This window comes from Grammomys surdaster, unplaced genomic scaffold, assembly GCF_004785775.1.
Source record: "Grammomys surdaster isolate TR1022 unplaced genomic scaffold, NIH_TR_1.0 125428, whole genome shotgun sequence".
Taxonomy (NCBI): domain Eukaryota; kingdom Metazoa; phylum Chordata; class Mammalia; order Rodentia; family Muridae; genus Grammomys; species Grammomys surdaster.
Window position 1 is genome coordinate 1,479,568 of NW_021620295.1, and position 27,258 is coordinate 1,506,825.

Consider the following 27,258-nt stretch of genomic DNA (forward strand, 5'->3'; position numbering starts at 1 on the left):
GAAGAACACATGAAATGATGCTCAGGACTCAGTCCAGGACCCGGCCCATACACACCAAGGCTCCAGAAAAACCAGCAGCGCACCGATAAGTACAAATATGTATTTAGAAGTTGCCTCTGCAATTCCAAGAAGTGTGGTCTTTGTCTTCCCTGGCTCAGCTTCACTCCCAGCGTGTCTTAGAAAGTACACATTCTTGCAGGGAGGGGCTTAGGCACTAGGTACTCAGAGCTAAGCAACTTTTTGGATTATGAATGGCCTATACTATCCAGGAAAGTAAGGTTTTACACGCCCCAGTTTTGGTTTAAACTTGCTGGGACAGCGCCATTCCTCAGATGCGGCAGGGCTCATACTTAGTATGCAAAGGAGCTATCCAGGAATGTGGTTAAAATGCAGATTTTGACAATGTTTCTAGAAATGCCTAGGGGAGACTGGGCTCTGGTGCAAGGACTGCATCTCTACAGCAGGCTCTAACAACGCCACATCCCCTGGGTTAGTCCTTAGCCACAGACGGAAATGGGACCAATTTAAAGCACTTTACATTGTATAACAAACATTCAGTTTCTCTAGCAGCATCTTAATTGGGCAGCCACATGTGGCTAGTGACTATTAAACCACACTGTGAAGATGAGGCGTATGCAGAATGTTCTATGAACTCTGCTGCTTGGAGGTTACAGTCTGGGGAGGGAGGCCACAATACAAACTTAAGGACTCTTTAATTTCCAGAGAACTCCCACTTTGTCTCCTCCCCCACAAAATGCCAGCCAACTTCACTTTTTCTCCGTAGCCTCAAAAGCCAGTTAAAACAAAAGACGCTTCTCATGTCTACCCAGGACCAGATGTTGATCAGGCTTCTGCTGAGGTTCTGATAAATAATTTACCTTTCCTTCCGCGCAGAGCGAGTACATACTTACAGAAATACTTATGAAAAACCGTGACAGGAGGAGTCAGCAAAAGTGTTGGAGAGGAACAATCATTTCTGTTACCTGAGTCTGTTGCCGCTAAATCCTCAAGAGGGAGATAAATGCTTCTGAAGATCTGAAGAGAGATCTTCAAGATGCAGGAAGGCAGCTCTCTGCCCTCAACAAACGCTGCGTTTATCTCCCTCTATAGGTTTTAGTTAAGTCGGCCACAAAAGAAACTGTTAAGAAGCCTTTAAATGAAACACAAGAAAAACATCTACACCACAGCGACCAGTTAGGACCTCTGGAGCTTTCCATTGAGACCTCATCAATCGTAGTCTGGGATTCTAGTGTGCTAACATCTGGGTCTCTAACTAGCAGCAGTCCATTCTGTCAGCATAAGATGGAATCTCAATGTAAATCAAAAGTGTACATAGCTGCTGTATCATCCATTCCAAATGCCAGATTGGATTCTAACCCAGGTACCTTTAAGAACTGGGATAGCTAAAAGCTACATAGAAACTCCATTAACTGGAAACTGGTTTTGGGTATTTGGGCATTATTGTACAACCTATTTGCTTCTCCTAATTCAAACAAGTTCAGTGTCCCAAGCTGATGCAGCCCCAGTGGCTCTCAGTGTGGCTCTGATGCTAATGTAACTGTGTGTGTGTGTGTGTGTATGTGTGTGTGTGTGTGTACAGGCACCTGTGGTAATGCTAAAGCCAAGTGCACAATCTCAGGGGAGCAGGTTTTTGCAGACAGACCCCTCACTCTCGCCACCTCGTACTAAAATTAGGGCAAGAGAAGCTACCCATTAGGGTGTTCAAAGATTTACTGAAGTGACACTGATCAGTTCTCAAAATAGTCCCCTGTACATTTATCATAAACAAATCACTCTAATTAAAAAAATGCAGTTAGCTTTAGGGAAAGGAAGCCAATAATCATTATAGGTACAAGTCACTAGACCGTCAACATTGTCTGTTCTGTTTTCAAATCTGCCCTGCTCCCTCAACCAGTGATTAACAGGCTTCCTTTGTTTCTCTTGAATAAATATTGAAAAGCCAACTTGTCCCTCAGTGGTAAGGTATATTGTTTATCAAATCTGTTTGTGCTTGGTCAAATTGTCTTTTGCCCTGAGAGCATAGGGAGGTGACCCTGCCACAGGACTGCTACCCCATGAATGGCAACACCTGGGTGCCAACTGTCAACAGGGTTTGGTACCCAGGACAGGATTAATGTGGTCTCAGGAGTCCAGGAGTATCACTGGTCGGTCTGTGGCTAAGGAGATGGATGCTTCCTTGTGCCTCACCTGAAGGCTCAGAACAGTGAGGCAGCGAGCGTCGTCTGAGGGCGCGATGACGGGCACCAGGTAAGGGCTGTCTGGGATGTGCTCATCGTTGAACTTGATAGACACCTCGTAGTTACCTGTTGGGATAGAAAAGCCCCATCATTTTAGAGAGTTCAGAAAGGATTTCCATAGTGGCCACTGGCTTAAGCTGGGCTCAAATGTCTTCAGAGACTAGCAGTGCTTAAGGCCACAGTTGATTGACTAGCTAACACCCAAACGCTAGGATTTTATTAGTTAAGTAAAGTCAGAGATTCTTGACCTGGGTCCACAGTGTCATCTGTGTATAGAATCCAAGAGACCCAGGGGCTTGAATGGGAAAAGCTGTTGCATCTATATTTTTATTAATCTCTAACTGAAAGGATTCTGCACTGGAAATATCAACTAGCCATCACAGTATGTGAGAAGCATCTGCGCCTTGTACTGCCAAGATTATACATTATATGTCGAAGGATTTATTCCATTTTAAGGACCATCAATGTACTTTTGTCAAATTTTATCATAATTTAATATACTAATAAAGTCATATATATTTTACTGCTATGTATTTGATGACTATACTTTGATATAGTTTTATGTAAGACAAGGCTCACTTTGCAGCCCAGGTCAGCCTGGAGCTCACACTGTATGGTTCACACTTTGGCAATCTTCCTCCCAGGTGGCATGGGACACTACACCTGCATTTACAACTGTATTTTAATAAAATTCATTTCTTTTATCATTATCGATGTACTTTATCTTGTGCATGCCAAAAAAATATCATGACTACAGGTTTTATCAGATGTCCAAAGGGTCTCAGGGACACAAAAGGTGACAAATCTCTGCTTTAGGTTCTCAGGTACTGAGAGCAGCCAAACCAGCTCAGGGTCACTCGAAGGGGGTGTGTGGATGGTCAGTGGACAGAACACAGCAGTTGAAAGAAAGCAAGCAGAGACCATCGGTAAGCGACAAGAGATGATGGGAACGAGGAAGCTCATCTCGTGGAGGCCCAATGCTCTCCCGTGTGCCCCACATGCAAATGCCTGTGTACCTGACCTATGGTGATGAGTTTCTGATCCTGGCAACTAAACCATCTCCAATCAAGGAAAACATCCTCAGCCACCCTTGAGTACATACCAGGCTCTTGGGCAATATAAGACACACCGCATGACCCATTTTTATGGTCATCGAATGTGATCTCGGCCTTACTAGGGCCCTCAACAGCAATGGAGAGGCCGCCAGCACCTGCTTCCCGGGTCCAGATGCTGAACTCGGCTGAGAGCAAAGAAACACCTGGTTAGTGAGAGAGCCCGAGAGCCCCAGGCCCTCCTCTAGCTCAAACCAGCAGTGTAGGTCAGGCCCTTTGCCAGCACTTTCTTTTTGCCCTAGCCCCAAGCAGAACCCAGGCGAAGGCCATCATTGTGGTTTCTGAAGCACCACCAATGATCATGAAGGTCATGTGGATTCCAGCACCAGGAACACACCCAAAACCAAACCAGAAAAGGATGAATGTGCTTAGATCCCCCCGCACCTCTTCCAACACACAGCCGCCACCACAGGAAGGGGCCCCACAAATCAGTTTTGCAGCATTCTAGTGAGCTGCACAGAACACCGGTTCAGTAAGGCAATGGAAACAGTCACTGCTCTCTTCTTAAGAGACTCAATGCACGCTAATGTTAGACTCAGCAACACCTGTCTAAGCCTCTCTGGGTTTGTGTAGGTGAGCGGCTCCCAGTGTAAGCTTTAAAAGCTTTGAATAACGAGTGTCCTGCTGGAAGTTGTCTCCTTACAGCAACGGGTACAGTGTACACTTACTTGTGTCCAGTTAAAACTTGGTCCAAATTCTTACCTGGGATGCCTGCTTCTCCCCTCTCCAGGCCAGGGCCTCCTGCCCGGACCTTGTGGGCACCCCCTTCGCCAAGGGGGCCCACGGTGAACTGGAAGGGGCTTCCTGTTACGTGTTGTCCACGGTACTTCACGCTGACTGTGTGAACGCCCATCTCCTGGGGTACAAATCTGACACAGTGAGAATTCTTTCCCACAGGCACAATCTCTGCCTCGGTGACATGGCCAGAGGGGCTGGTGACATGGGCAGACATGTCACTGCTGTTGATTTCTGAGAGAAGAAAGTTGAGAGAAGAGAGTTAGGGCAAAGGCCTGGGGCCATGCAGGACACACAGGGCAAGCAGAGAATGGTGTGGCAGGTACAGCCCAGGGGTGTGAGGTGCTTGGACTCCCCTTGAGTCCTGGCTTCCTGTGACCAGCATGAAGAGGGCATTGACACTTCCTGTCCCACTGAACTATGTCAGCAGCTTTTCTGGCTGGAGCCTAGTTACCCCTCCATGGATGCAGCATCACACTAAGACCCATGCTGACAGCTGTGGTATGTAAGGAAACCCACATGTTTCTGCCTCTCTCTCTCTCTCTCTCTCTCTCTCTCTCTCTCTCTCTCTCTCTCTCACACACACACACACACACACACACACACACACACACATTTCTATTAGCTTATGTACTATGGACGCAGGTGTGTCTATGAGCAAGCGTGCTACCACATGCATGTGGAGGTCAGAAGACAGCCTGCAGGAGTTCTCTCCAGCCAACACAAGGGCCCTGGAAATCAAACTTATGTCATCAGGCTTAGTAGTAGGCCCCTTAGCCACTGAGCCATCTCACCAGCCCCAAGAGCCTTCACCTCTTATTGTCAAGCTTTGCTGCTTCTTTCAGGCAGCAAGGTCATTAAGATCCAAAAGTGAACACATGCCACTTTCAATGGCAAAGGAGGAACCATGCATGAGCAAAGCTTCAGCAAAGGCCACACTCTCAGGCAAGCAATGCCTTGGATGACAAGCACCAGGAAGCAAATCGTGTCTATGAGACAAGCACAACTGTGCCTGCACTCGCATGGAGGAGACAAGCAGGTGGCACTGGGTGTTGTCATCACCTAGAGCCCCAATAAAACTGCACAGGGCCACAGTTCATGATCCTGTATCCTATGGACAGAGACGAGAGGTTGAGGAGCCATCACACCATAGTGGACCCAAGGTACTGTGCCTCTGCCAGATTCCTCAGGCAAACTCTACCCCACAGACTGGGTTCTGGAGAGGTACGGGGGAGGCAACCCAGACGCAGTGTGGTAAAGGGAGCTCTCAGCATGACTTGGTGCCCTTAGAATGGTTCCCCAGCAACCTAAGGTTCTCTCCTCTCACCACATGAGCACACAAGTTGGTCTCCTGTAATCCAGAAGGTCTGTCTACTCATGCTATTCCAGTTTGACTCACAGCCTCTGGAGCCAGGAGGGAATGTATACTAGTCATTAAGATATGCTACTTTGCAACTAAGATAACCCAAGAGGCCCAGGTCCCCAGGAGCTGATAAGGTCTCGTCACTATAACAAATGAGAGGGGATCCAGTGGATCCTGAGGGGAGTGTCTCCTGTAGACTCCTCTGCTATTAAGTAACTGAATGACCAAGAGCCAGAAGAGGCTTCAGACAGGACAGATGTCTACACACCCAGATACTCGAGTTCCTCAAGTAAGAGACACCAGAGAGGGAAAAGTAATTGCAAAACAAAAAGTGGAAAACAAACCAAAGTCCACATCCTAGAAATAAGACTAAAATGGAGATATCATATCATCCCAGGAGAAAGAACAACAGAGCACCTCCTCTTGGTGAATGATGGGGAACAACAGGAGCCAATCCATTTCTTGAGGAAGGATACCAAAGCAGGGCCAAGTCCAAATTCACTGGCCAGCAACCCCTGTCCTGGCCAGCCATCTTCCCCCACCTTGAAGCACATGAACTTTGTACTGACACATCCAGTTTTTAAAAAGTGATCTTGAGTGTAGTGATTAGATGCTAACTACATTTACACTTGATGAGAATGTTGGTGCACAAGAACCCACTGACTACAGCTAAGGGGGGGTAAACGAAACGGAACGTGCAGGGGTGAGAAAGAGCCCCTTCCTCTTAAGATCAGACATGTGCATCTTATGCATGTATATATGTTTTGATGTGCGTGTGTGTGTGTGTGTGTGTGCGTGTGCGTGTGCATATGTGTAGGCCAGAGGACAGCTTTAGGTGCTGTTCCTTAGAAGCCTTGTTTTTTGAGTGTCTCTCGCTGGTCTGATCATCAGTGACTGGCTGGACAGTGAAGCCTAGAACCTCTCTGCCTCCCCAGTGCTGGGATTACAAGCAGGCATCATCACACATGACTTGTCCTTCTTTCAAATGTCAGTTCTGGAGACGGAACTCAAGGCCTCTCACACTTGTGCGGCAAAGACTTTACCAATGTACCCGTCTCACTCTTTTCCACTCCCCCTTCTCTGTACAGTTTGTGCAACTCCCACAGGCCTTGCCAGTGTGTGGGCATAGGAGTCGTGAAGCTTTCACTGACACAGCGATTCTCTGTGCACAGACTCCCAGGACATTTCAGACAGGCTGTTAGCCTGTTCACAGTGCATGAAGCCTCTGTGAAGAACGGTTTGTGGTGAAGCGGTTCAATGGGCCCACCCAGCTTTGCAGGAAAGCTCTGTCCTTCCATTAAAGATAAGAGAGATGAAGCAAAAGGCTGCGGCTAGGTCTCCCCTCCTAAATACTTCCAGACATTGGTATCAGCAGGCTGTGTCCCCACCCACAGTATTTTCATTGGCAAAGAGTACATCTAAAAGCAGATCTATGTTTCCCCTCGGAATGCAACAAGACTGCTTTCATTTGGAAGAAAAAGGTAAGAGGTAAGCACATTTTTCCTAAGTGAAGCCTCTGTTAAAAACAAAAAGCTCTTTGTGGTACCCCTAGCCTACAACCCTAGCACTACAGAGGCTGAGGCAGGAGAATCACAAGTTTGAGGCCACTCTGTGCTACATATTGAGACGCCCCCCCCCCCTTTAAGTAAATAAGAAAAAGTATAAAATGCAAATGTCCTCAGGGTGGACAGTGTGCTTTAGGTTATGCCTGCACTTGGTGCCGAGGTGCTGGCTGCTGCCCTGCCCCATCAGCTGCATACTCACCTGGGATCTTCAGGTTCAGGTCACAGATACTGCCAACCGTGGCCACAGATGGAGCCCGGCTGGTTCGGGTGATGCTCTCTTTGACTCTTCCCTCACCACTGATCTTCACAGTGAATGGGCTTCCTGTGGGACCGAGAGGGACCCTGTGAGCAGCCTTGACACTGAGACATGGATGGCATTTACCAAAACCCCAAGCATCACAGAGGGAGGGCAGAGGGGTCTCATACCAGGCACATGCTCATCAGCAAATTTGGTGGAGACGATATAGACCCCAGGCACAGTGGGGAAGTAGGACACCTTGCAGGTACCATCCTCTAGGTCCTCTGTCTGGATGTCCACCTTGCTGGGTCCTTCTACTGCCAAGGATATGCCACCATAGCCTGCAACACAGCAGCCTGTTCTGACACAACTCCTGAGGGAGGGGTGTGATGAATGCAGAAGGGATACCTGGCCCTTGATACTGAAATAGTTTCCACAGAGCAGAAAGAGACTATCCAGCTTGGGGGGCCTGTGGTAAAGGGGTAAGCTAAAGGCTCTGAGAAGTTCTATAGCAGTATAACCTGCCAACCAAGGCTTTGACCAGACAATTCCTTCCTTGAAGGTATCTATCAATATTCTATTCGAACATGTGCCCCATGGAACTTTATGCTCCTCAATAAATGCCTGGACTGTCTTAAGGGGTTACCTGAATTTTCAAACAGAAGACCTGAAAGTTCAACAGCATGAAATCCCACTGGTGAGCATTGAGTGGGGGCAGAAATCTTTCCAATCTCTGTCCTGGGATTATAACTTTGTCTGGAGCTCACTAATGTGGCTCCCACTGCCACTCAAGAAGACAGAAGACGAAGGCACTGGGATGTGGTATGGCTTGAGAAAGCCCAACCTAACTCAAAGCATCTCAAAGAGCGACGTGGGGGTTGCTATGCCTGATTTTTGCCCAAAGCACCGTTCAACTGTCCCAACATGTTCTGCTCAGGAGACCCTGGGAGCTGAGAACACTGAGGTCCTCAACGATGTCATAAGCACACATAACAGAGATCTGTGAGATCTTGTGGATCTGGGTTTGCATCTCGGAAACAGATAGGATAGTAATCCTTATGTGTCTCAGTTTTTTCTCTAGAGAGCAAAGTCCTACTCTTGTGATTCAGGTAGAAGCAAGCACTCACATCTCAGAGGCAGAAGGATGCTTGGAAGTAAAAGAGTGGGCAGTATGAAAAAACTAAGGGCTGGAGAGATGGCTCAGCAGTTAAGAGCACTGTCTGCTCTTTCAGAGATCTGAGTCCAATTCCCAGCAACCACATGGTGGCTCACAACCATCTGTAATGGGATCTGATGCCCTCTTCTGGTGTGTCTGAAGACAGCAACAGTGTACTCACATACATAAAATAAATATAAATAAATAAATAAATAAATAAATAAAAGAAAAAATGAACCCAGTACCACAACCTCTGGGTATTTTTCCCATGGAACTACCCTACAGACCTGCGTCTCTCGTGTCCACGATGAAGTCTGACATCTCAAAAGTCCGGCCTTCTGACAGGCCTCGGCCATAGACTTTGGCACGGCGTGCATCACCAATTTCAGACTGGACCACCATAATGGATACAGGGCTGTTGGCCACGTGGTTGCCATTCTTCTTGATGCTGACTAGATGTTCACCCACCTCTCGGGGGATGAAGGAAATGCCTGGACCAGAACACAGATGGAGGCTTATTAAGGGGAGAAGGAGGAAGGATGAAGGAGAAGTGGGGGGGGAGAATGTGACAGAGAACGTGTTCATGATCAACTTGACACGGCCTAAAATAATTTAGGAGAAAGACCGTACTCATGTCTGTGACGGATGGCCTTTCTAGATTAGGTTAACCGAGGCGGAAAGAGCCAGCCTTGATGTTGGGCTCACTCCATGGGCTGGGGTTCCAGACTGTGTAAAGAATAACTTAGGCTGAGCACCAGCATCCATCTGTCTTGCTCTGTCACATAATAATTTCCACCATGATGGGCTGTATCATTGAACTGTGAGTCAGAACACACCTCTCGATTCTTAATCTGCTTTTGCAGGGTAGTTTGTCACAGCAGTGAGAAAAGCGACTAATAAATAAGGCATATTCTCAAAACTGGAAATATGACTGGCTTGCGTTGCAACGGTCCAGCGTCCACAGATGTTAGTACCGAGGGGGAGGCACACACGTGACACAGGTTTACTGTAACATCCTCCAACAAACCACCCACTTCCTAAGGAGTCTCTACTCCCCACCCCACATCCCACCACGCAGGCAGCCCGAAGCTCACCGATGTGGTTGTTCGGTAGCCTCTTTAGCAGACAGGGCTCATCCCGTCCAGATGGGGCCTTAATACTGGCTGTCAGTGTGCTGAGATCGGTCTCACTGATGTCCAGAAGGAAGTCAGCAGCTGAGCCCAGCTTCACTTGGGAGCAGCGTCTGCTATCATCTGAGGAAAAGCAACGCAGCTCCTATTACATGTGGTAGCACGGCCCCAGCTGTCTAGAGAGCACGGTCTACATGGCACTTGGAGGTGTGCATAGAGAGCGCGGTCTACATGGCACTTGGAGGTGTGCACCTAGAGTCTATTACCCACAGGTGTATGATAATCATGTCCCTCTGACAACCTGTATACAATGACCTCCGTAGGAGGATGAGGGGTGGTTATGGCTGGTTCAGAGGGAGACAAGGAGCTGGAAGGAACCTGAGTTACAAATCCTTGTGAACAGACTTTTAAAGGAATCTTTAACATGTAGAAGAACTAAACTAAATATCTATCTCTCACTCTGTATACAACTCAATTCAAAATGGATCATAGACCTCAAGATGAGACCAGGAACTTGGAAACTTCGGAAGGAAATAGGAAAAAACTTAAAAAAAAAAAAAAAAAAAAAAGGATTTCACTAGCACAGTAAATAATCTCTAAATTGACAAATAAGATTACATGAAATTAAACAACATCTGCACAGCAAACAAAATGCCAGAGAGAAGAGACAGTCTATAGAATTGGGGGTCTGACCTTAACTACACATCAAGTAGGGAATTAATATGCATAATATAAAAAGAACTCTAAGAAATTAAACAGAAAAAAAATCAAATAATCCAAACAACATATAGTAACAGTTCTCACAAGAAATATAAATGGTTTAATAAATATTTTTTGAAATGAGCTCAACATCCTTAGCCAGCAGGAAAATGCAAATTAAACCTGCTCTTTTTGGAGACAGGGTTTCTCTGTGTAGCCCTGGTTATCCTGGAACTCTCTCAGTAGACCAGCTTGGCCTCTAACTCAGAGATCCACCTGCCTCTGCCCCCAGAATGGTGGGATAGAGGTGTTCACTGTCAATGCCACTGCCACTGCCACCACCACCACTTAATCTGTTTTGAGAATTTGTCTCACCCCAATCTGAAGAACTATCATCAATAACTCAAAGGACAACTACTGCTGGCAAGATAAACCCTTATTTGTTGCTGGTTGGAATGTAAACTAATGCCACCCTCTGTGAAAATCAGTGTGGAAAGTTCTCAAAAAAAACAGAGTAGATGTACCATTTGACCAATTTCTAGTATTCCTGAAGGACTCTAAATCAACATACCACAGAGATACCTGCACATCCAAGATCATTGCTGCACTAGTCCCAATAGTTAGGAGACAGAACCAGCCTGGATGCCCATCAACAGATGAAAAGATAAAGAAAATGGGCTAAGTATACAGAATAAAACATAGAATGAAATAAAACTTAAAACGTTTAATCAGGATATCTGTGAAAGGCAGGTGAATGGAAATTATCATATTAACTTAAGTCAAGCCAACTCAGAAAGACCAACACCACATGCTTTGTATCAGATGCCGTGTGTGTGTGTGTGTGTGTGTGTGTGTGTGTGTGTGTGTGTGTGTTGGAGAGAAATAGAAAGAGGAGTTGGGGGGAAGAAACTAGAAAGGGACCACGAGAGGGAAGGAAGTTTTTTTTTTTTTTTTATAAAGATTTATTTATTTATTTATTTTATTAGTACACTGTCACTGTCTTCGGATACACCAGAAGAGGGCATCCAATCTCATTACGGATGGTTATGAGCCACCATGTGGTTGCTGGGATTTGAACTCAGGACCTCTGGAAGAGCAGTCAGTGCTCTTAACCGCTGAGCCATCTCTCCAGCCCGGAAGGAAGTTTTCTTAATGGAGGGGTACACAGGGGAAATGAGAGGAGGTAAGAGAATACATGTAGAACAAAAACAGGAAGGAAACTAGCAAGAGACAGGCAGTAGGAGAGGACAATGGAGGAAGAGGATGAATTAGGAAAAGTAAAATACATATATATGAAGTTTCCATAGTAGAAGCCATTACCTTGTATTACAAATTTTAAAAAATATTAAAGGAATTTTCAGCAACAGGAGGCAGTTCTCACCTGCTGCCGTGACTTTGGGTTTTTCCTGGGGAAGCTTGAATCCCACTACCCAAAGTGTTACTGCTTGTGTCAGACCGGTCTAAGCATTCTGGAGGCAAGAACCCTGATTTGTGCATCTTCCAGAGAACAGAGGAGAACAGAGGCCAGGAGTGTAGGTTATGAAATGGAATAACTTGCCACTGAATACCAGTGAACTTGGCTAAATGGCTACCTCTCTGAACTTCAGTTTTTGGACCAGTAAAAAGGAACAGATATCTTATGTAGTACGGTCCTGGTAGGCCTCTTCAGTTCCTGCGCTCTGGCTGTAAGACTGCCTTGATGCCTTCTTCTGAGGGCTTGCTTTCCGCTTGGTAACTCTTGTTTTTTCCTTTGTTATGAGTAAAGGAGGATTTAGGCAGCCTGATCAGACTTAGGTTTCATAAACATGGGAGAAACCAAGTGCTGACCTAGCTTGACAACCCAGGCTGATGAAGAGATGGGGTGGGGCTAGGCACAGCTTGACCTCCCATGAGATAGTTCTGTAGGCTGGACAACCCTACCTGTGATCTTGGCGGTGAAGGGGCTGCCAGGGATATGCTTGTCATTGTACTTGACCAGAATGCTGTAGTCCCCAGGCAAGGTGGGCAGGTAGGTCACTGTGCATGTCCCATCTTTGTTGTCAATGCAGCTGATCTCTGCTTTTGAGGGTCCTTCAATAGCCAAGTCCAGACCACCTAAGAGAGGGGGTTTGGAGGGAGTGCAGTCAGAGAGAAATACTCTATTTCTGGATGGACAATACCTCTGGGGGAACCCTGACACCAGGGCCAGCAGACCCACACATTCCATGTGGGTATCTAGACAAAGCAATCTTCAGGGCAAAGCCTATGGAAACACATCATTGTGAACTGCACCTGGAACCCCTGCTTAAATAACCCCAGCCCTCTAGGGTCTGAGAGGTAAGGATGAGACCGAGTGCTACACATCAAGCATACACAGGGTGGGCTAGCACAGACTCCCACAGTGCTCAGTGTGGATGCCACCATCAGAGAGCCCTAGGCTGAGGAATCTGTGAATACTGTGGTTGGCAGAGCACTTCAGCTAGAATTTACAGCTAAATAACTCGTGGGAGGTCCTGAGAACCAACAAGCAAACTGCACAAAAATAAAGCCATTTTCAATCAAAAGCCCACTTGAATTCTCAGTGAGTCACATGAAATAGCTCATAATACAAATCTGATTTCATTCACATAAGAATTTAAACATTTCTGTTTTGAGTAGGAGATTGATTTTTTTTTTATATGAGAGAAAATAATGAGACAAATGATACCATATAACAGTGATTTTTTTTTTTCTTTTTCTTTTGTGATGTGATCTCACTATATGGCTCAGACTAGTTTTCGACTCCTGGCCTCAGGAGATGCTCCCACATAAGTCTCCTGAGAATCTGGGACTACATGAGTGCTTCCATTCACAGCATGTTTCAGTCATGTTCATTTCTCTCTCCAAAAGGAGAATGCTAGACATGCATATACATGTAAACGATGCGGTACCTTCTCCAGCATCCTCCGTGACGATGGTGAAGGTGGCAGTTTTGTTGGCTACTCCATATACAAGGCCTGGACCATATGCAGACACGCTCCCACTGTTGGGGTAGTTCACATAGAACTGGAGGGGGCTCTCTGCATTTGCCAAGGACAAAAACAAAACTGAGACTCATTACATGGTAAATGGATACCTCAGATAATAGGTAGTACATTAAAATACTCCCAGCAGGAGAGTCTATCACCGTCTGAAGCTGTTTTAGACCAGAGCCAGGTGGAAGAAACTGATGCAGGAGATTTCATCTTAGCTTAGTAAATGAGGACACATCTGCATCAGGGAGGTAGAAGCTGCTTTCTAGAGAGAAGGCTACTTGTTAGTGCCATTCAAAATCTAAGGCCTGATCTAAGAAGCTCATCTTGAGGAAAGGACCCCACATTCATCCTGCTTGCCCACCGCTACTCTCTTCCTTATCACAGCTCTCTCATCTCCAGGATTCACGGGCAAACCAGGAAATCATCTGGGGGTTGACCTGTGTATGGAACATTAAAGATTCATGTGTATTAACTTGAGATGTTAACCACGGTGTGTCACATTAGAGATAAAGCAAATTGTCTTTATATATATAAAATTGATACCATTTCACAGTGGCTGGAGCAATGGCTCAGTGGGTAAAGAAACTTGTGCAAACCTACAGACATGCATGTGATCCCTAGAATCCATGTAAAGGTATAAAGAGAGAACTAACTCTACAAAGCTTTCCTCTCACCTGCACGTGCATACCTTGGCATGTGTGACCATACACATAAATATCATACACATACACAGTAACAGAAAAGAACCACTATGCTGCTCTTTTAACAGGATAAATCTAAGTGCACTAGTAAGTACATAGCAGGCATCTGAGAAGGTGGTCACACTGGCAACAGAGGGGAAGGGTGAGGGCCAAGAAAGGACTTGCTGTTTTCGGTAGTCTCATGTATAGCCCAGGCTGGCCTCAGCCTCCTGATTGAGTTTATAGACATCTAGTGCCTTCCTGAAGCTTGAGTAATTTCTGTTCTTTCAATTCTGCACCTACATCATTAGAATACTTAAACAGAAAAAGTTGCTTTAACCAAGTATTGTGCATTCATATGAACATAAAGCAAGTGATAAACCAAGAAGTAGTTTTTACTCCCACTTCCCACCTCAAAAGCTTAATTTTTCCAAAAGAAAAAGAGATGAAGAGTATGAAGATTCAGCCCACAGAGAACGAACTGGCAAAACACAATATATGGAAAGCTGTCTCATCCCACTTGCAGGAACAAACACCAAGGTACCATGCATTTTCAATCATCAGTCTGACAAACAATTGCAAAGTAGACTCCACAGGGCAATTCTGTGACATGGCAGGTGCTTTCCATCACTCCTCGGATCCACACATAACAGTCCCAGGAAGGGCACGATGCTACAATGTATCCAAGTTTCAGAGGCCTGTGTCTGGCCCCATAGCACTTCTGCCTAGGGGGCCAAATCCTACAGGTAAACCAAGAGTGTCTACAAGAGAGGCGACAGCAATGGAGGGAAGAGCATAAATGCTCCCCAGTGGAAGACTGGGACATCTGCATTGTCATCCAAATGAGGGAGAGCTACGACATGTGTAGACACACACACAGCTTTCCTGGACGTGCTGTCAGAAGGAAGAGGCAAGGCCAGCTGATGTGAGTACACGCCCGTTTCAGTAAAAGGGGCCTGGATTTTAAAATCTGCATTCTTACTTGCATGTAGTCTTAAAATTTTTCTAAAATTGAACATAAAATTTACCAACAAATCAATCTCCGGGAGGAGGCAGAGGGAGGATATAGGTATGATCATATAACCTACTCAAAATATTAAATTAGAAGATATTTAAATGATTACAAAGAGTGACACCCAATGCTGTACCTGTTCATGGGTAGGAAACACAAACTAGCTCTCTGTATAGGGGCCATCTGTCTTCTAAGCCTTGTGTCTTAGGATATGAGCCTCTCCTAAGTCCCATATCCCACAGGGTCTTGTAGGCCAGGCCAGAAAGCCTCACTTCTTGTGCCTGCATTGTATTTGGCCATACCTGACAGTTAAGACACACAACCACAGCCACACCACCCTGTACCCTGACCCAGGAGGCTGAGGTGTACTCTCTCTTCAGGAAGCAGGCTCACAGGCTATTTTTGAATGGGAGCCGACACAGCATCCTGAATCTTCTCTGGATGTAAGTCTCCCAGATGTCCACGAGGCTAGTGAGCCGCTGTATCCCACTTACCAGGGATATGGCTGCCCATGTACTTGATGTGCATCTCGTGGAGGCCGACTTCAGTGGGGGCATATCTCACAGTGACTGTGCCGTCCTTGTTGTCCACAATCTCAGGTGTAGCTTTCTTCCCAGAAGGCATATGCACCTTGCCTGGAGAGCATAGGGACACAGGGCAGTGAGGTCACTGGTGACCTTTCCCCAAGCAGCAGCTGTAACTCACAGATGTCTTCACCACAAAGGTTCTCAGATCTCAGAACACTCCAAGTCCATCCCCCATCCCCCAACCCCTGTGGTGGGAAAACTAAAACCACCTTGCTTTCTATGGCTTCCCCTGGGTTTCCACAAAATGCAGCAAGCAACTAGCTCATAAATAAATACATGGTGTCTCCAATGGGCCAATTACAAGTGGAAAGAGGGTCTGAGAAGACCACAAACCAATGAGAGAAGAAGGAAAAGAGAGGCTGGGCTCCCAGAAAGGGACTGATACCACAGAGCCCGTGTGCCTGTCAGGCTGTATTTGGAAAGTGAGTGGTTAGATAAAGCAGGGAAAAAGAAACAGATACCTGGCAGCAAGAGGTATCTAAACAAAGAAGTTCCTAGCCTGAGAAGAAACACAAGCTTCCTCAATAATGTAATGTAAGCTACACACACTTCTTCAGAGAAACACATTCTGCGTCTCAGGTATGAGGTATGGTAGTCAGCTCCCCAGCACTGCTCTGGGCTTCAGGTGCAACAACAGTTAAAGAGTAAGGTGACCCCCACAAGGGTTTACCTGTGATTTCTCCTTTCCTGACGGCAAATGGAATCACCAAGTCAAAGGGCTTGAACCCTAGGCCATTCATGTCACTCACAGGGACATAGGCCTCTTCAGTAACCTAAAAACACGAGAGAGTGGTCACTTGGTAAGATGGACAGCAGTGTGGGCTGGTGGAGCTATAGGGGGCATAACCACTGGGAATTCTGCAAGGCAATGAGGCCTAAATTTGGGGGTGTGGCCACGAGAATTATGGGCTTTGTGTGACTGGGCCAAGTTGGAAGGCCCTGAGACGGTCCACTGATCATTTGCTAGAAACAGCTTGCTCAACACTGTGCTTGTAGAATTCCCAGTATCGCCCACAGGAAAATGGAGGAAGGAGAGAGCAATGTCTGAGTCCCAAGAGGCTCCACACCTGGAAAGGTTTAGTTGCTTGTGGCCTGGAAAAGAAGGTGTGTTTTAAGTGGCACAGAGTGGTAGCGGGTGGCTTTGCCCCTAGACAGAAACCAGATGCACAAGTGGTAGCTTGCAGTCAGGAGGAGGCCTGCCAACAGCCGTCCATCTTGCTCTTTAAACGTGGGGGGGAAACCGCACCGAGCGTGATCACAGACATGATGGCTGGCGATTTGTGGGGAGCAGGTGGTGACATGAAGGTGGATCTTACAGAGAAAGTGGGGTTGTGATGATGAGGTGATCAGTGGGGGACACACCAACGGCCAGGACACCAAGGACTTAAGCGATTCCCATAAGCAGGCAGCAGCTTTTCTAAAACGAAGGCTGAATAAACCCAGAAATGCAAAAAGACAAAACGAAAACCAAAGTGTACCCAGGGCCTGAATCCAGGGGGACATGCATTTACCGGTGCCTCCTCCATGGCTGTGACTTCCCCATCGGTGGCCTAGTTGATGGCAAATGGAGGTTAATTGGGAATCACACCAGAGGGATATTACCTAAGATTCCACCACTTGAGCTCTATCCCCTCACCCCCACTTTTCCAGCAGGTGCTGGTTATTGTGGATTTTTTTGTTTGTTTTTAAAAGACAGAGCCTCTCATGTAGCCCAGGCTGGCCTCAAACTCTCCATGGACTCCAAAGACTCTCCAAGAATGGCCCTGAACTGCTGATTCTCCTGTCTCCATCTTCCAAGTGCTGGGATTTTAGGCATGTGCTACCATATCCTCTAAGAGTGGTATGTTCTTACTACACTTTTTAGAGGGAAAGCTGTATTCTCTCCAAATGTCACAGGCACTTGTCCTTTGAATCCACAATTCACGAGTAAGGAATGTGTACAGGGAGTTTGACCAGAGTCACAAGTGGTCGTGAAAGACTGAAGTCAGCTTTGTGGCTATTGGTCAGACTGCCAGGGTAACATAACAGCAAGTGATGTCTGACAAATTACTATGGAAGAGTATTGTGTCAGCTTGGGGGAAGCAGGTAAACATTGAGGCTATATATTATAATTCCTTGCATGAAACTCAAGTGTCCACTGTGTAAGCAGAGAAAACTGATGGCAGTCATCCTGGCATGGAGTCAGGAAGAAGTGATTTTCTGTTTTTGTTTGACTATGTCTTATTTTGCTTTATTTTGTGGATATGTGAGGTTCATGTGTGTTCATGTGAACACAGCAGTGAACAGTGTAGAAGCCAGAGCTCCACACAGAGTCTCCTTCTAGAACTTTCCACCTTACCTTTTAGCTTTAGATATATTTATTTGACATGTAAGAGTGTGTTGTCTGTGTATATGTATGTACAGCATGTGTGTGCCTGGTGCCAGCAGAGGTGAGAAGATGGTGTTAGCATCTCTCCAGCTAGAGTTAAGGATGGTTGGGGGTGCTGAGAACCAAATTCAGGTCCCCCACAAAAGTGGGAAGTGTTCTTAACCACTAAGCTAGTTCTCCTGCTCCTGCAGCTAGTTTTTGAGAATGGGCACTGGACACTCACTAAACTTCAAGCTCACTGATTTGGCTAGATTAGCTGTTTAATAAGCACCCAGGATTTTTCTGTTTCTGCCTCCTGGTTACAGACATGTGCGGCCACATCCAGATGTTTACAAGTGCTGGGAATCTGATCTCAGTCCATGCTTACACAACAACTTCTTTACACACGGAGCCATTTCCCTAGCCTTCCATCACTGACGCGATGGTTTATTTAGTTCTTTCATTTATGACACAGAGTTTAAGATTTGTTAGCTAGATTTTAAAAATGACTTATTAATTTTATGTGCAATGGTGTTTTGCCAGATGTGTCTGTCTGTGTTAGGGTGTCAGATCTCCTAGGACTGGAATTTCTGATACTTGTGAGCTGCCATGTGGGTGCTGGGAATTGAACCTAGGTCCTTTGGAAGAGTAGCCAGTGCTGTTAACTGCTGAGCCATCTCTCCAGTCCCAGTCATTAACACGTATGAAAGTTTTAGCACATTCATTTAAAAAAAATGTTCAGCTTCATGCTCCTGATCCAAATGAGCCAACAAGGAAGGGCCCCTCATCACCACCCTCAGCCGTAACATGGAACAAAGGAGCTGTATACTGTGCCATCTGCAGAAAGAGTTTTTCTGACACCTAGCTTTGCCTCTAGGTCCATTTCTTAGAGAAATATATCACCAACAGGACCATATCACCAACAGGACGGCCTTTCAAGGTTGTATATGAAGTCTTGCAACTAGAACTTCTCAAAGGTGTCAGTTAGGCTGCTCATTCATGAACCTGCATGTTACAAGTGTCTGACATACTTAACTGAGCAAGCCTGTGGTCTCCCTAAGGCACTTGCTATCAGTGTGCTGTTCTATCAGTGTTCTTCCAGTCTTGAGCCTTTTAAGGGGGTGCACTGAGTTCCCTCAAGTTGTAAGCACTTAGGATTTAAGGGATGCTCATTTCTGATGAGTCTGGAAGCCTCCACTTCAGGCCTCTGATCCCCTGCTGATACGGTCTTCAATATTTTCCCTTCACTTTCTCACTCGGACCTCAGCATCTAGGGTCTCTTATCCCAGCCCACTGCAACAGCACCAAGATCTCTGCCCGGGGTTGCTGCTCTTCCCTAGTCTAACTAACAAGACATACCTACTAGGAGATAAACACAACGTAGTACAACTACAACTTGTACTACAACTTGAACACTTTTCTAAATAGAACTGACATTCCCATTGCAATGCTTTCTCCCCCAGAGAAGAAAAAACTCCCAAATGGACGGTGTCCAAAGTTGACAAGTGTTTACATATTTGAGATATGAATGAGCTTCCAGACCTCTGGCAGGATGTTTATAGCTAAAGACACATGGAGGGAAAAGAGAAAAGCTACAACAGATTATAGATGGGAACAGGGTCCCTGGGCTTCTGTTTGGAATGGACTCTTTGTGCCCTCCTCCACTGCTGTGCAATATGAAGTAATCAGAAAGCACTTCACAGACGGTGGGCGGAGTCAGGTCACCAGCAGCCAGATCCCAGGCTGTTCTTCTGCATCAAAGGAAGACCACATGGCACCTGATATCTGTCTAGACTGGGCACTCCTCATTCTAACAGGGCAAACAGGGCTTGCTTCTGAGGTTTATGTGGTAAGTCTGCTGTAGTTCTACCATGCTCCTTTTGGAAGAACCTTAATAATTAGAGAAGATCTAAAAGGCACCCAGGACTGAAAATTAAAGGCTCCAGTTACTTGTCGGCCAGGATGTTCACACAATGGTTCCCTTCTATTCCAGATTTTTCTGGCTTTAAAAGACAACACACTTCCCTCTTCTGAATCTCACGCAAACACAACTGGAGGTTCTATTCATCCTGAGTCAAGTGTGTAGACAAGAGAGCATGAGGACTCTTCTCCTCCAGCTGTGGAGATGGGAAAAGAGGCACAAGTATTTTTCTTACTGTTTTCCAATTTTTCTGTGAGACTGCTTCTCTCTGAACTAGCTTATGTGAGGACATTGCCTAACTTCCTTGGCATGACACATACCTCTATGACTCTAGAGATTTTCCCTAAAATTGATGCTTCTAGCAGTTATACCCAGGGTCAAGGCTGTGAGGGAAGGTGGCCAAATAAGAGTTCAACAAATGATGGCTGCGACTGTATCTGCTAGTAACCGCTGGCTCAGGAGAAGGAACCCTGCTTACCATGACTGTGAAGGGGCTATTGGGAATATCAACGCCACCAAAGCGCACGTAGATAACATAGGTGCCTGGCTTGGCAGCAGTGTAGAAAATGTCATAGGTGCCATCTTCATTTTCAATGACGTCAGCTTCAGCCTCAGTGCCATCTGGGGTCAGAATCACACAGGTGACTTTCCCCTTCCCTGCAGTCTTAGCATCCACTACAAAGCCCACTTCCTCGCCAGTTTTCACAGTGGGTGCAATACCAGGACCTGTAAAAAAGGTCAGAAGAAAATCAACTCATTGGCTGTGGATATTTGCCTCAGAACAGGCCATACTATGTTGTGCTGTCCACGTCTGTGAAGGTCAGACCTTTACTGTTGCCAGGCAGAGGGGCATCTCAGAGATCAGTGGGAAGGGTGCTGCTCAAAGGTGTATCTGGATCAAGCATGTTTAGACTTTGCAACCCCTCCCCAAACAACAGAGAGCGAGTCAGCCTGTCTTTCTGTCTCAGATGTACAAGGAGTTTAACAAATGACGAAGGGAAAACACACTGGTCACGATGTGCCGAGCACGGAAGGGTGACAGGGAGTGCTAAGAAAGCTGCTCACACAGTGGGAAGAGGAAGAGAAGTGAGTGCAGCTCGAGGAGGGGAAGACAAAACAAGAGCTGAGCCCAACAGGCACCAGCAGCCCAAGAAAAGTATCCCCGCAAAGCCAGGGGAGGAAACAGTTCTAAAAAGCCAGAAGGAGATTCTCAGCTCTCACTAAACATGCCCTCAAGCAGTTGTTAGGGATTGACACATAGACTAGAAGTGGTGGACTGGGCAGTTTTTGTGGTGGGTGAGATGAAAAGGGTCAAGGTGTGTGATTTACAACCTTGAGCAGGGTGAGACAGAGAACTGATCGCATCCAGGGTAGAACTACACTCAGTTCCCTTTTATTTACAAGAGAAGCAAGTGATTAATTTTTGGTTTTTCTCCACCAATAAAGTTGACTGATATTGCATATGTATGTATTTGCATGTGCAAGCATGTGGGCAGGTGTGTGCATGTATGGGCAGTTCTCTCAGTACATGGGATCTGGGAACTGACCTTGTTGGCAAGTACCCTCACTCACTGTGCCATCTCCCCGGCCCAGGTTTTATGTTTTAAAATCTGCTAAAGTAGCAACATTGAGCTGCACAAGTTGCTCTTAGAAACAGGAAGGTACAATACCAGGTGGGATGGTGTATGCATACAATCCCAGCTCTTGGGAGGCAAGGTATTGGGTGGGAGATTAGCATCTGGCAGCATCCTCGGCTGCAGGACAAGTCTGAGGCCAGCCAGGACACATGAGACCCACCTCCCTTTTACAAAATGGAGAATATCATATTGGGCTGGTAAGATGGCTCTGTGGGTAAAAGTACCTGCATCCCCTTGATGTGAGCCTTGGACCTGAGTTTGATCCGTATAACTCCCTCCATACAATCAAACAAGCACGTCTAAGAAACTGAAGCAAGGGTGAGGTAATATAGTCATTGATGCTGGAGAGGAAAATCTTAAATCCTTTCATGTTTCTTTTCTATTGCTGATCTATGTAAGATACTCTTGAATGACTCCTGAACAAATGAGCCCACCACGCACAGAAGCAGAAATGTGCTACTTCTCATAGCAGTTGCTGTCAGAAACCTCACTGGTACCCCCACCATGGAAGTAAGAGGCTTCCTGGTCCTGACATCATACTCAGCATCTCTCCTACCTGACCTTACCCCATCTTTGTCATAACCCTGTGATGTCATCTCTGACACCTGGAAATGATTCTGGCATCTAAATCTTCTCACCTCCAAAAATTTTCACTCTATGTACGGCTGGTACCCAGAAAGCCTAAGCAACTTTCTCTGATCACACAGCTATTAAGTGGCACAGAGAAGTCCAGAACACATAACCCTAACCCCCTTCCCCTTACTCACCTGTGGCCAAGCACTTGCTGGCATCGCCTGTCTGTGTGGCCCGGATACGGTAAGGAGAAAGTGGAATGTTGTCTCCACCGTAGGTGACCCCAATCATATAGCGTCCGGTCTTATCAGGGATATAGGTAACGGCGTAGGTGCCGTCTTTATTGTCATGGACAGTGGCTCTTTGAGGCTTTCCCTCTTGGTCCTGTGAATCACAGAACAATGATATTTGGGATGCTGCTATCACATACAGAAACCAACCACAGCAAGCCATGTTCTTTACTTGGCACCTCTATAGGTGGCAGCAGACGAAGCGATGGCTTGGTGTGACCCTGTTCTGTTGTTTTTGGGTAGGGAAAGCAGAGTGTCACAGATCATACCAGGATGGTCTGTCAAATAGTACCTGAGCATCAATGAACTGAACTACAGAGACATGGCGAAAGCTCTCAGTCCACCTTTCCTTTCCTTTCCCTTCCCTTCCTGCTATCAACAGAATACTCCTCCTTAGCTAGGCACACAACTAAATACAAGACCCCACATGCTAGCAGTTTTGCCACCAGGTACGACCATGTGACTTTGAGACAGAGGGCGTCTTCTCATAAGACTGCTTGAGACAAATCATCCATCAATGAGAGCCATTTTCCTTCCCTGTCTTTTTTCTGGTTCACCTTTTATTCCTGATGAGCACAGCACTGGCAGGCTCACGGTCCATGAGGAGACATTAAAGACAGAGCCACACACTAGGTCAGAGATGCTGCCTTCCTTGTGAACCATAGAGTACCTAAGTGGCCTACCTCTGACTTCCTTCTCAAGGAAGAACAATCCAATGTTGGAGGCTCTGTGGTATGTAAAATTTTAGCCCTAACCAACCCAACAGGCAATTAAAACATAAAACATTTAAAATCAGCATAAGAAGAGATGTAGTAATGACTGGTATCCCACCCAAGGTCACTGCAGAACCTTGAGTACCTTGTTCTCCCATGGAGATATTGACCCATAGAAGTCCCCAAAACATGTGCACCGGGGTAGAATTAGTCATTAAAGTCCTGTTTTTATCCCTTTCCATTAGTCTTACTAATAAGGTTCGGCTCCACCCCTTCCATATATAAAACAAAACAACCACACAGTTACCGTGATCTGGACAGCAAGTAGGCCTTCGCCGGCATCTCTGGCATCGATGGCGAACTCCACAGGTAGGCTGGCGGGCACCCCATAGGCACTGAGGCCAGGCCCAGAGGCGGTCACTTTGCTTGCATCGTATGTGGGAAGGACCTTGACCTTAAAGGGACTTGAAGGACACACAGAAGCTTGGTCAGTAAGGATACAGGTCAGCCCTGCCCCACTTGATCTCTCTTATGCAAGGAGGATTTTTACAAGAGGTAATAGAGTAGGCTTAATAAAAGGACCAGAAGTCCATTGGAAATACAGAGTCACAAGGTACAAGCCACTAGACAATAGACAATCCTAGCTTCCCTTGGAACGCAAGACAGAAGAAGGGGTAGACCCTAGAACAGAAGCCACAGTGCCTACTGGATGTCACCATGCTGCTCTGTACCATGTGCTAAATGGTCAGTGGGTGAATGGCTGGGGAGCGGGGTGGCACTGGAGCAGTAGTTATGAATCCTGTGTGGGTGGACAGGTCTAAATTGTACCCAGGCCTGAAGGCCAAGATGCTCACCTTCGGGGGATCTCTTCGTCAGCATATTTGACGGAAACCATGTAGGGTCCCTCCTGAGATGGCGTGTAGGTCACTGTGTGGGTGCCATCCCCATTATCCACCACATTCACTGGCTCCACAAGACCTGAGGACAGAAATGAGAGGTTAAACTAACAACATGGCCTCCTGTTCACTGCACCCTGGCTACACATAAAAGAGAATCACATACATTCCCAAGAACTGTTGGTGTCCACTGAAGAATAACAACACAAAAGCAAGCAGGCCATAGTCACAGGATAGATAAGTCACAGTAGTGGGACTGACCTCAAGAGAAACCTTTAGCTTTTTGTGAGCTAAAGTACACTTAGTCTGCTATACTGTCCTCCTGTACAATTAAGGGGACTGCCCATGCTTGTTTCTGGAGGTCTTTGCAGACATGCTACGTATCTTTTCAAACTAGTTAAGCATGCTTGGATGTGCCAGTTTTATTCTATAGCTGAGAAAGTACCCAACCTCAATGGCAAAAAGTAACCTATGGGTTGGCCAGTCAAGACCTGTACCCACCTTTCAGCAAAGAACACAATGGTGCCAACATGCTAGGGTACAGAGCAGGTAAGGGTGCCAATTTCAAGGAACAAGAGGGCCATCAATGGGATGCTATGGGTGATGGTTTAAGAGAATGTTAAAGCCTAATTAAGGCATGCACTAGATTGATAGATTCTAGATCCCAGCCCTGAGTCTGAGGTCAAGGAGGGGTTAGTGGCAAGGGACGGTTAATCAGAGCAGGGCATGCTCATTAAACAGAGCAGGTGAAGTAAGGACAAGGCAGTTTTAGAGGTGGGGCTAGGCTAGAGGCATTGTGGTTACATAATTGAAAGCAGCTGCTAATGGGAAAGCACAAACCTCAAACCTGTCTCTATAAAGGCAACCTTTGGGTCAGCTTTAAAGAACTCAAATGGCTTTCAAGGGGCTGTGCCATGACTGGGAATCCACTGCATCAGCTAAAGTTACAAGGCCATTTACTTGAGAAGTCCTCCACATTAGAGGCTGCTATGTAAGTAACCCTACCACCCTCTTACACACAGACAGATAGACAGACAGATCGACAGACAGACAGAGACACATACACAGACACACACACATACACACACAGACACACACGGCATCAGCTAAAGTTACAAGGCCATTTACTTGAGGAGTCTTCCACATTAGAGGCTGCTATGTAAGTAAACCCCACAGACAGACAGACAGACAGACAGACACACACACACACACACACACACACACACACAATGATGTTCAGAAACTTCACTAAGGGCAAGTCCGTCCCATGACCTCATTCTCTCAGACCGTTCTTGCCCTGATCTTCAAAGGCAGAACCTCCTGCTGAACTCCACTAAGGAGAGGTTCTTCTTCAAAGGAGGAAGCCTCAGCTCACTACTTCTGGAAGCCACAAACATATCACAGGGGAAATCGGGGACAGGAGAGAAGCCAAGATTACTTAAGAAATTAGGCGCACTATTTTATATGGAAAGAAAGGTACATGTTAAATACTGGAAGAAATATGGCAACAGGTTTCAACAGTTCAGATTTGTCCCCAAATGGCCTGCTAGTCATTTGAAACCTTAATTCCAGGTGTCAGCAGTGCAGGCCAACAGCCAACAAAACTCATTCCCCAAGAGACCCTCTCTCCAGGGAGTTGAGACAATGACAAAGCTATAACCCTAACCAAGATGCTGGTACGTTCCACAGCAATATTGAGCATCTCAGAGGGATCATCTTCAAACTGTACCTCCTGCCCTCACATCCAGGCCAACCCCCAGGCACCTCATACATGTTAAGCAGGTAATGTTGCAGCTGGGTAGACAGTGCATGCTAAAGCCCATATGGCACGTTCTTCAACAAGCTACTTTGGAAAGCGACGGTTTTAGGCATATGCTTGATGTTCTAGTACTCAGGAAGCAGAGGTAGGAGGATTGCCAGTTCAAAGCCTGTCTGGTTACTTAGACCACCTTTGGAAAAAACAAAGCCTGGGATGTAAGCTAGCTGACAGGACACCTGTCTGACATGGGTAAGACCCAGGGTTTGGTCTTCAGCACTATGGAATAAATAAGTAAAATTATAAAAAGAAATTTAGAACCATGTTATTAACAGGTTCTTAACATGTTATTAACTTATGGAAATATAATACATCAACTTCTCAGCAGGTTCTTCTGCTGGCTAGCTAGACTGAGGAACAGCAAATTAAGTGAGAGTATTTAACTGTAAGTTCATGAACAATCTCATAAGAATCTGCTCTGGGCCATGGTTGTCCCTACCCATGGTGGGTGAATGTGGGTGGCATACAGGATGCAGACTCACCTCTTGGGCCCAGGACCCTCACTTCCAGCGGAGCTAGGCCAGCCTTGCTGCTGTCCACTGTGAAGGACTGCGGGATGCATGCTCGGACACTGGAGCTCAGTCCAGGGCCAGCAATTTTGACCTTGCTGGGATCCACAACATCTTTCGAAGGAACTCTGAAGGGGCTTCCTGGAAGAGTCACAGGATTCTGAGCATGACACAATCAAGGGAGCATCCCGCACAGTCCCGGAACTACACTGTTGCTCTACCTGGACCCTGAATGTATGAGTCTCAGTCGGCTCCACCTGGCTCACTGTGGGAGCGGCAGTGTGCCCACTGTTATTCCTACCTCTGTCATCCAGCACTAACTAACCCCATGCACACACAGGATCTGGAGCCACAGTGAACCTTCCAGGAAGCCAAAGTCTGGCAACGAGAGCACATTCTTCTAACATTCTGTGTGGCATCCATTGGACCGTATACAAGGCAGAACATGTAAGAGACAGTGAATGTGGTCTGCAGGAGACCAGAGAAAGATGTCCATTAAGACCCAAGAAATGATGGAAGAGAAAGCAGCTACCACTTAAGGGAAGCTACACTTGGGGGAATTTCCAGGAAAGCAAACAGGACGCTGGATGCTTCAGCTCTCAGGAGCTATCTTGACCAAGAAGCTCGACACTGAGACAAGCAATGCCTCTGGGCTTGGGGGAGTTCTGGAGTTCACGGGGAAATTGATAGTCAGCTCTGGGAGGAGACAGAGCCTGAGACATAGGAGAGAAGAGTAGGCCAGAGGGGTTGACTCATGCAGACGCATAGAGAAGAGGGAGAGAGAAGAAAGGCTCTTGAAAGAAAGGAAGCGAGTAGCTTGGTCAGGGGAGTATACATAGAAGCGCAGAAGAGAGTAGGTACGAACTCTCCCTCCCATGGAAGCCAGCACATTCTGAACACACATGGTGTCACCTGGTTCCACACTTCTCTGGTAAAGCCTTTGTTTCTCTAAAAGTTGTGGTATGCTACATGAATGACTTGTGGGGAAACCTCAGGGTCTCTCACTTTTTAATGATGTCAAGTATAAA

At 46.4% G+C, this 27,258-nt stretch overlaps 1 protein-coding gene across 3 annotated transcripts in view; it reads right to left on the reverse strand.

Moving 5' to 3' along the window:
- Flnb (filamin B) overlaps positions 1–27,258 on the reverse strand; it is a 131,099-nt gene that overhangs the window by 13,105 nt on the left and 90,736 nt on the right. Inside the window, exons 25-41 of one of the 3 annotated variants that reach the window (XM_028786041.1) lie at positions 26,204–26,371; positions 23,864–23,987; positions 23,317–23,473; positions 22,201–22,390; positions 20,275–20,522; positions 17,040–17,078; positions 16,199–16,301; positions 15,436–15,576; positions 13,166–13,294; positions 12,177–12,350; positions 9,522–9,680; positions 8,715–8,918; positions 7,460–7,612; positions 7,233–7,355; positions 4,073–4,339; positions 3,361–3,498; positions 2,209–2,324 (exon numbers count right to left, since the gene is read on the reverse strand). In XM_028786041.1, the coding sequence (XP_028641874.1) occupies positions 2,209–2,324; positions 3,361–3,498; positions 4,073–4,339; positions 7,233–7,355; positions 7,460–7,612; positions 8,715–8,918; positions 9,522–9,680; positions 12,177–12,350; positions 13,166–13,294; positions 15,436–15,576; positions 16,199–16,301; positions 17,040–17,078; positions 20,275–20,522; positions 22,201–22,390; positions 23,317–23,473; positions 23,864–23,987; positions 26,204–26,371 (2,633 nt within the window). Of the gene's footprint in view, positions 1–2,208; positions 2,325–3,360; positions 3,499–4,072; positions 4,340–7,232; positions 7,356–7,459; positions 7,613–8,714; positions 8,919–9,521; positions 9,681–12,176; positions 12,351–13,165; positions 13,295–15,435; positions 15,577–16,198; positions 16,302–17,006; positions 17,079–20,274; positions 20,523–22,200; positions 22,391–23,316; positions 23,474–23,863; positions 23,988–26,203; positions 26,372–27,258 lie in introns of all 3 variants that reach the window. The other 2 variants (XM_028786040.1, XM_028786042.1) reach the window with 2 other exon arrangements.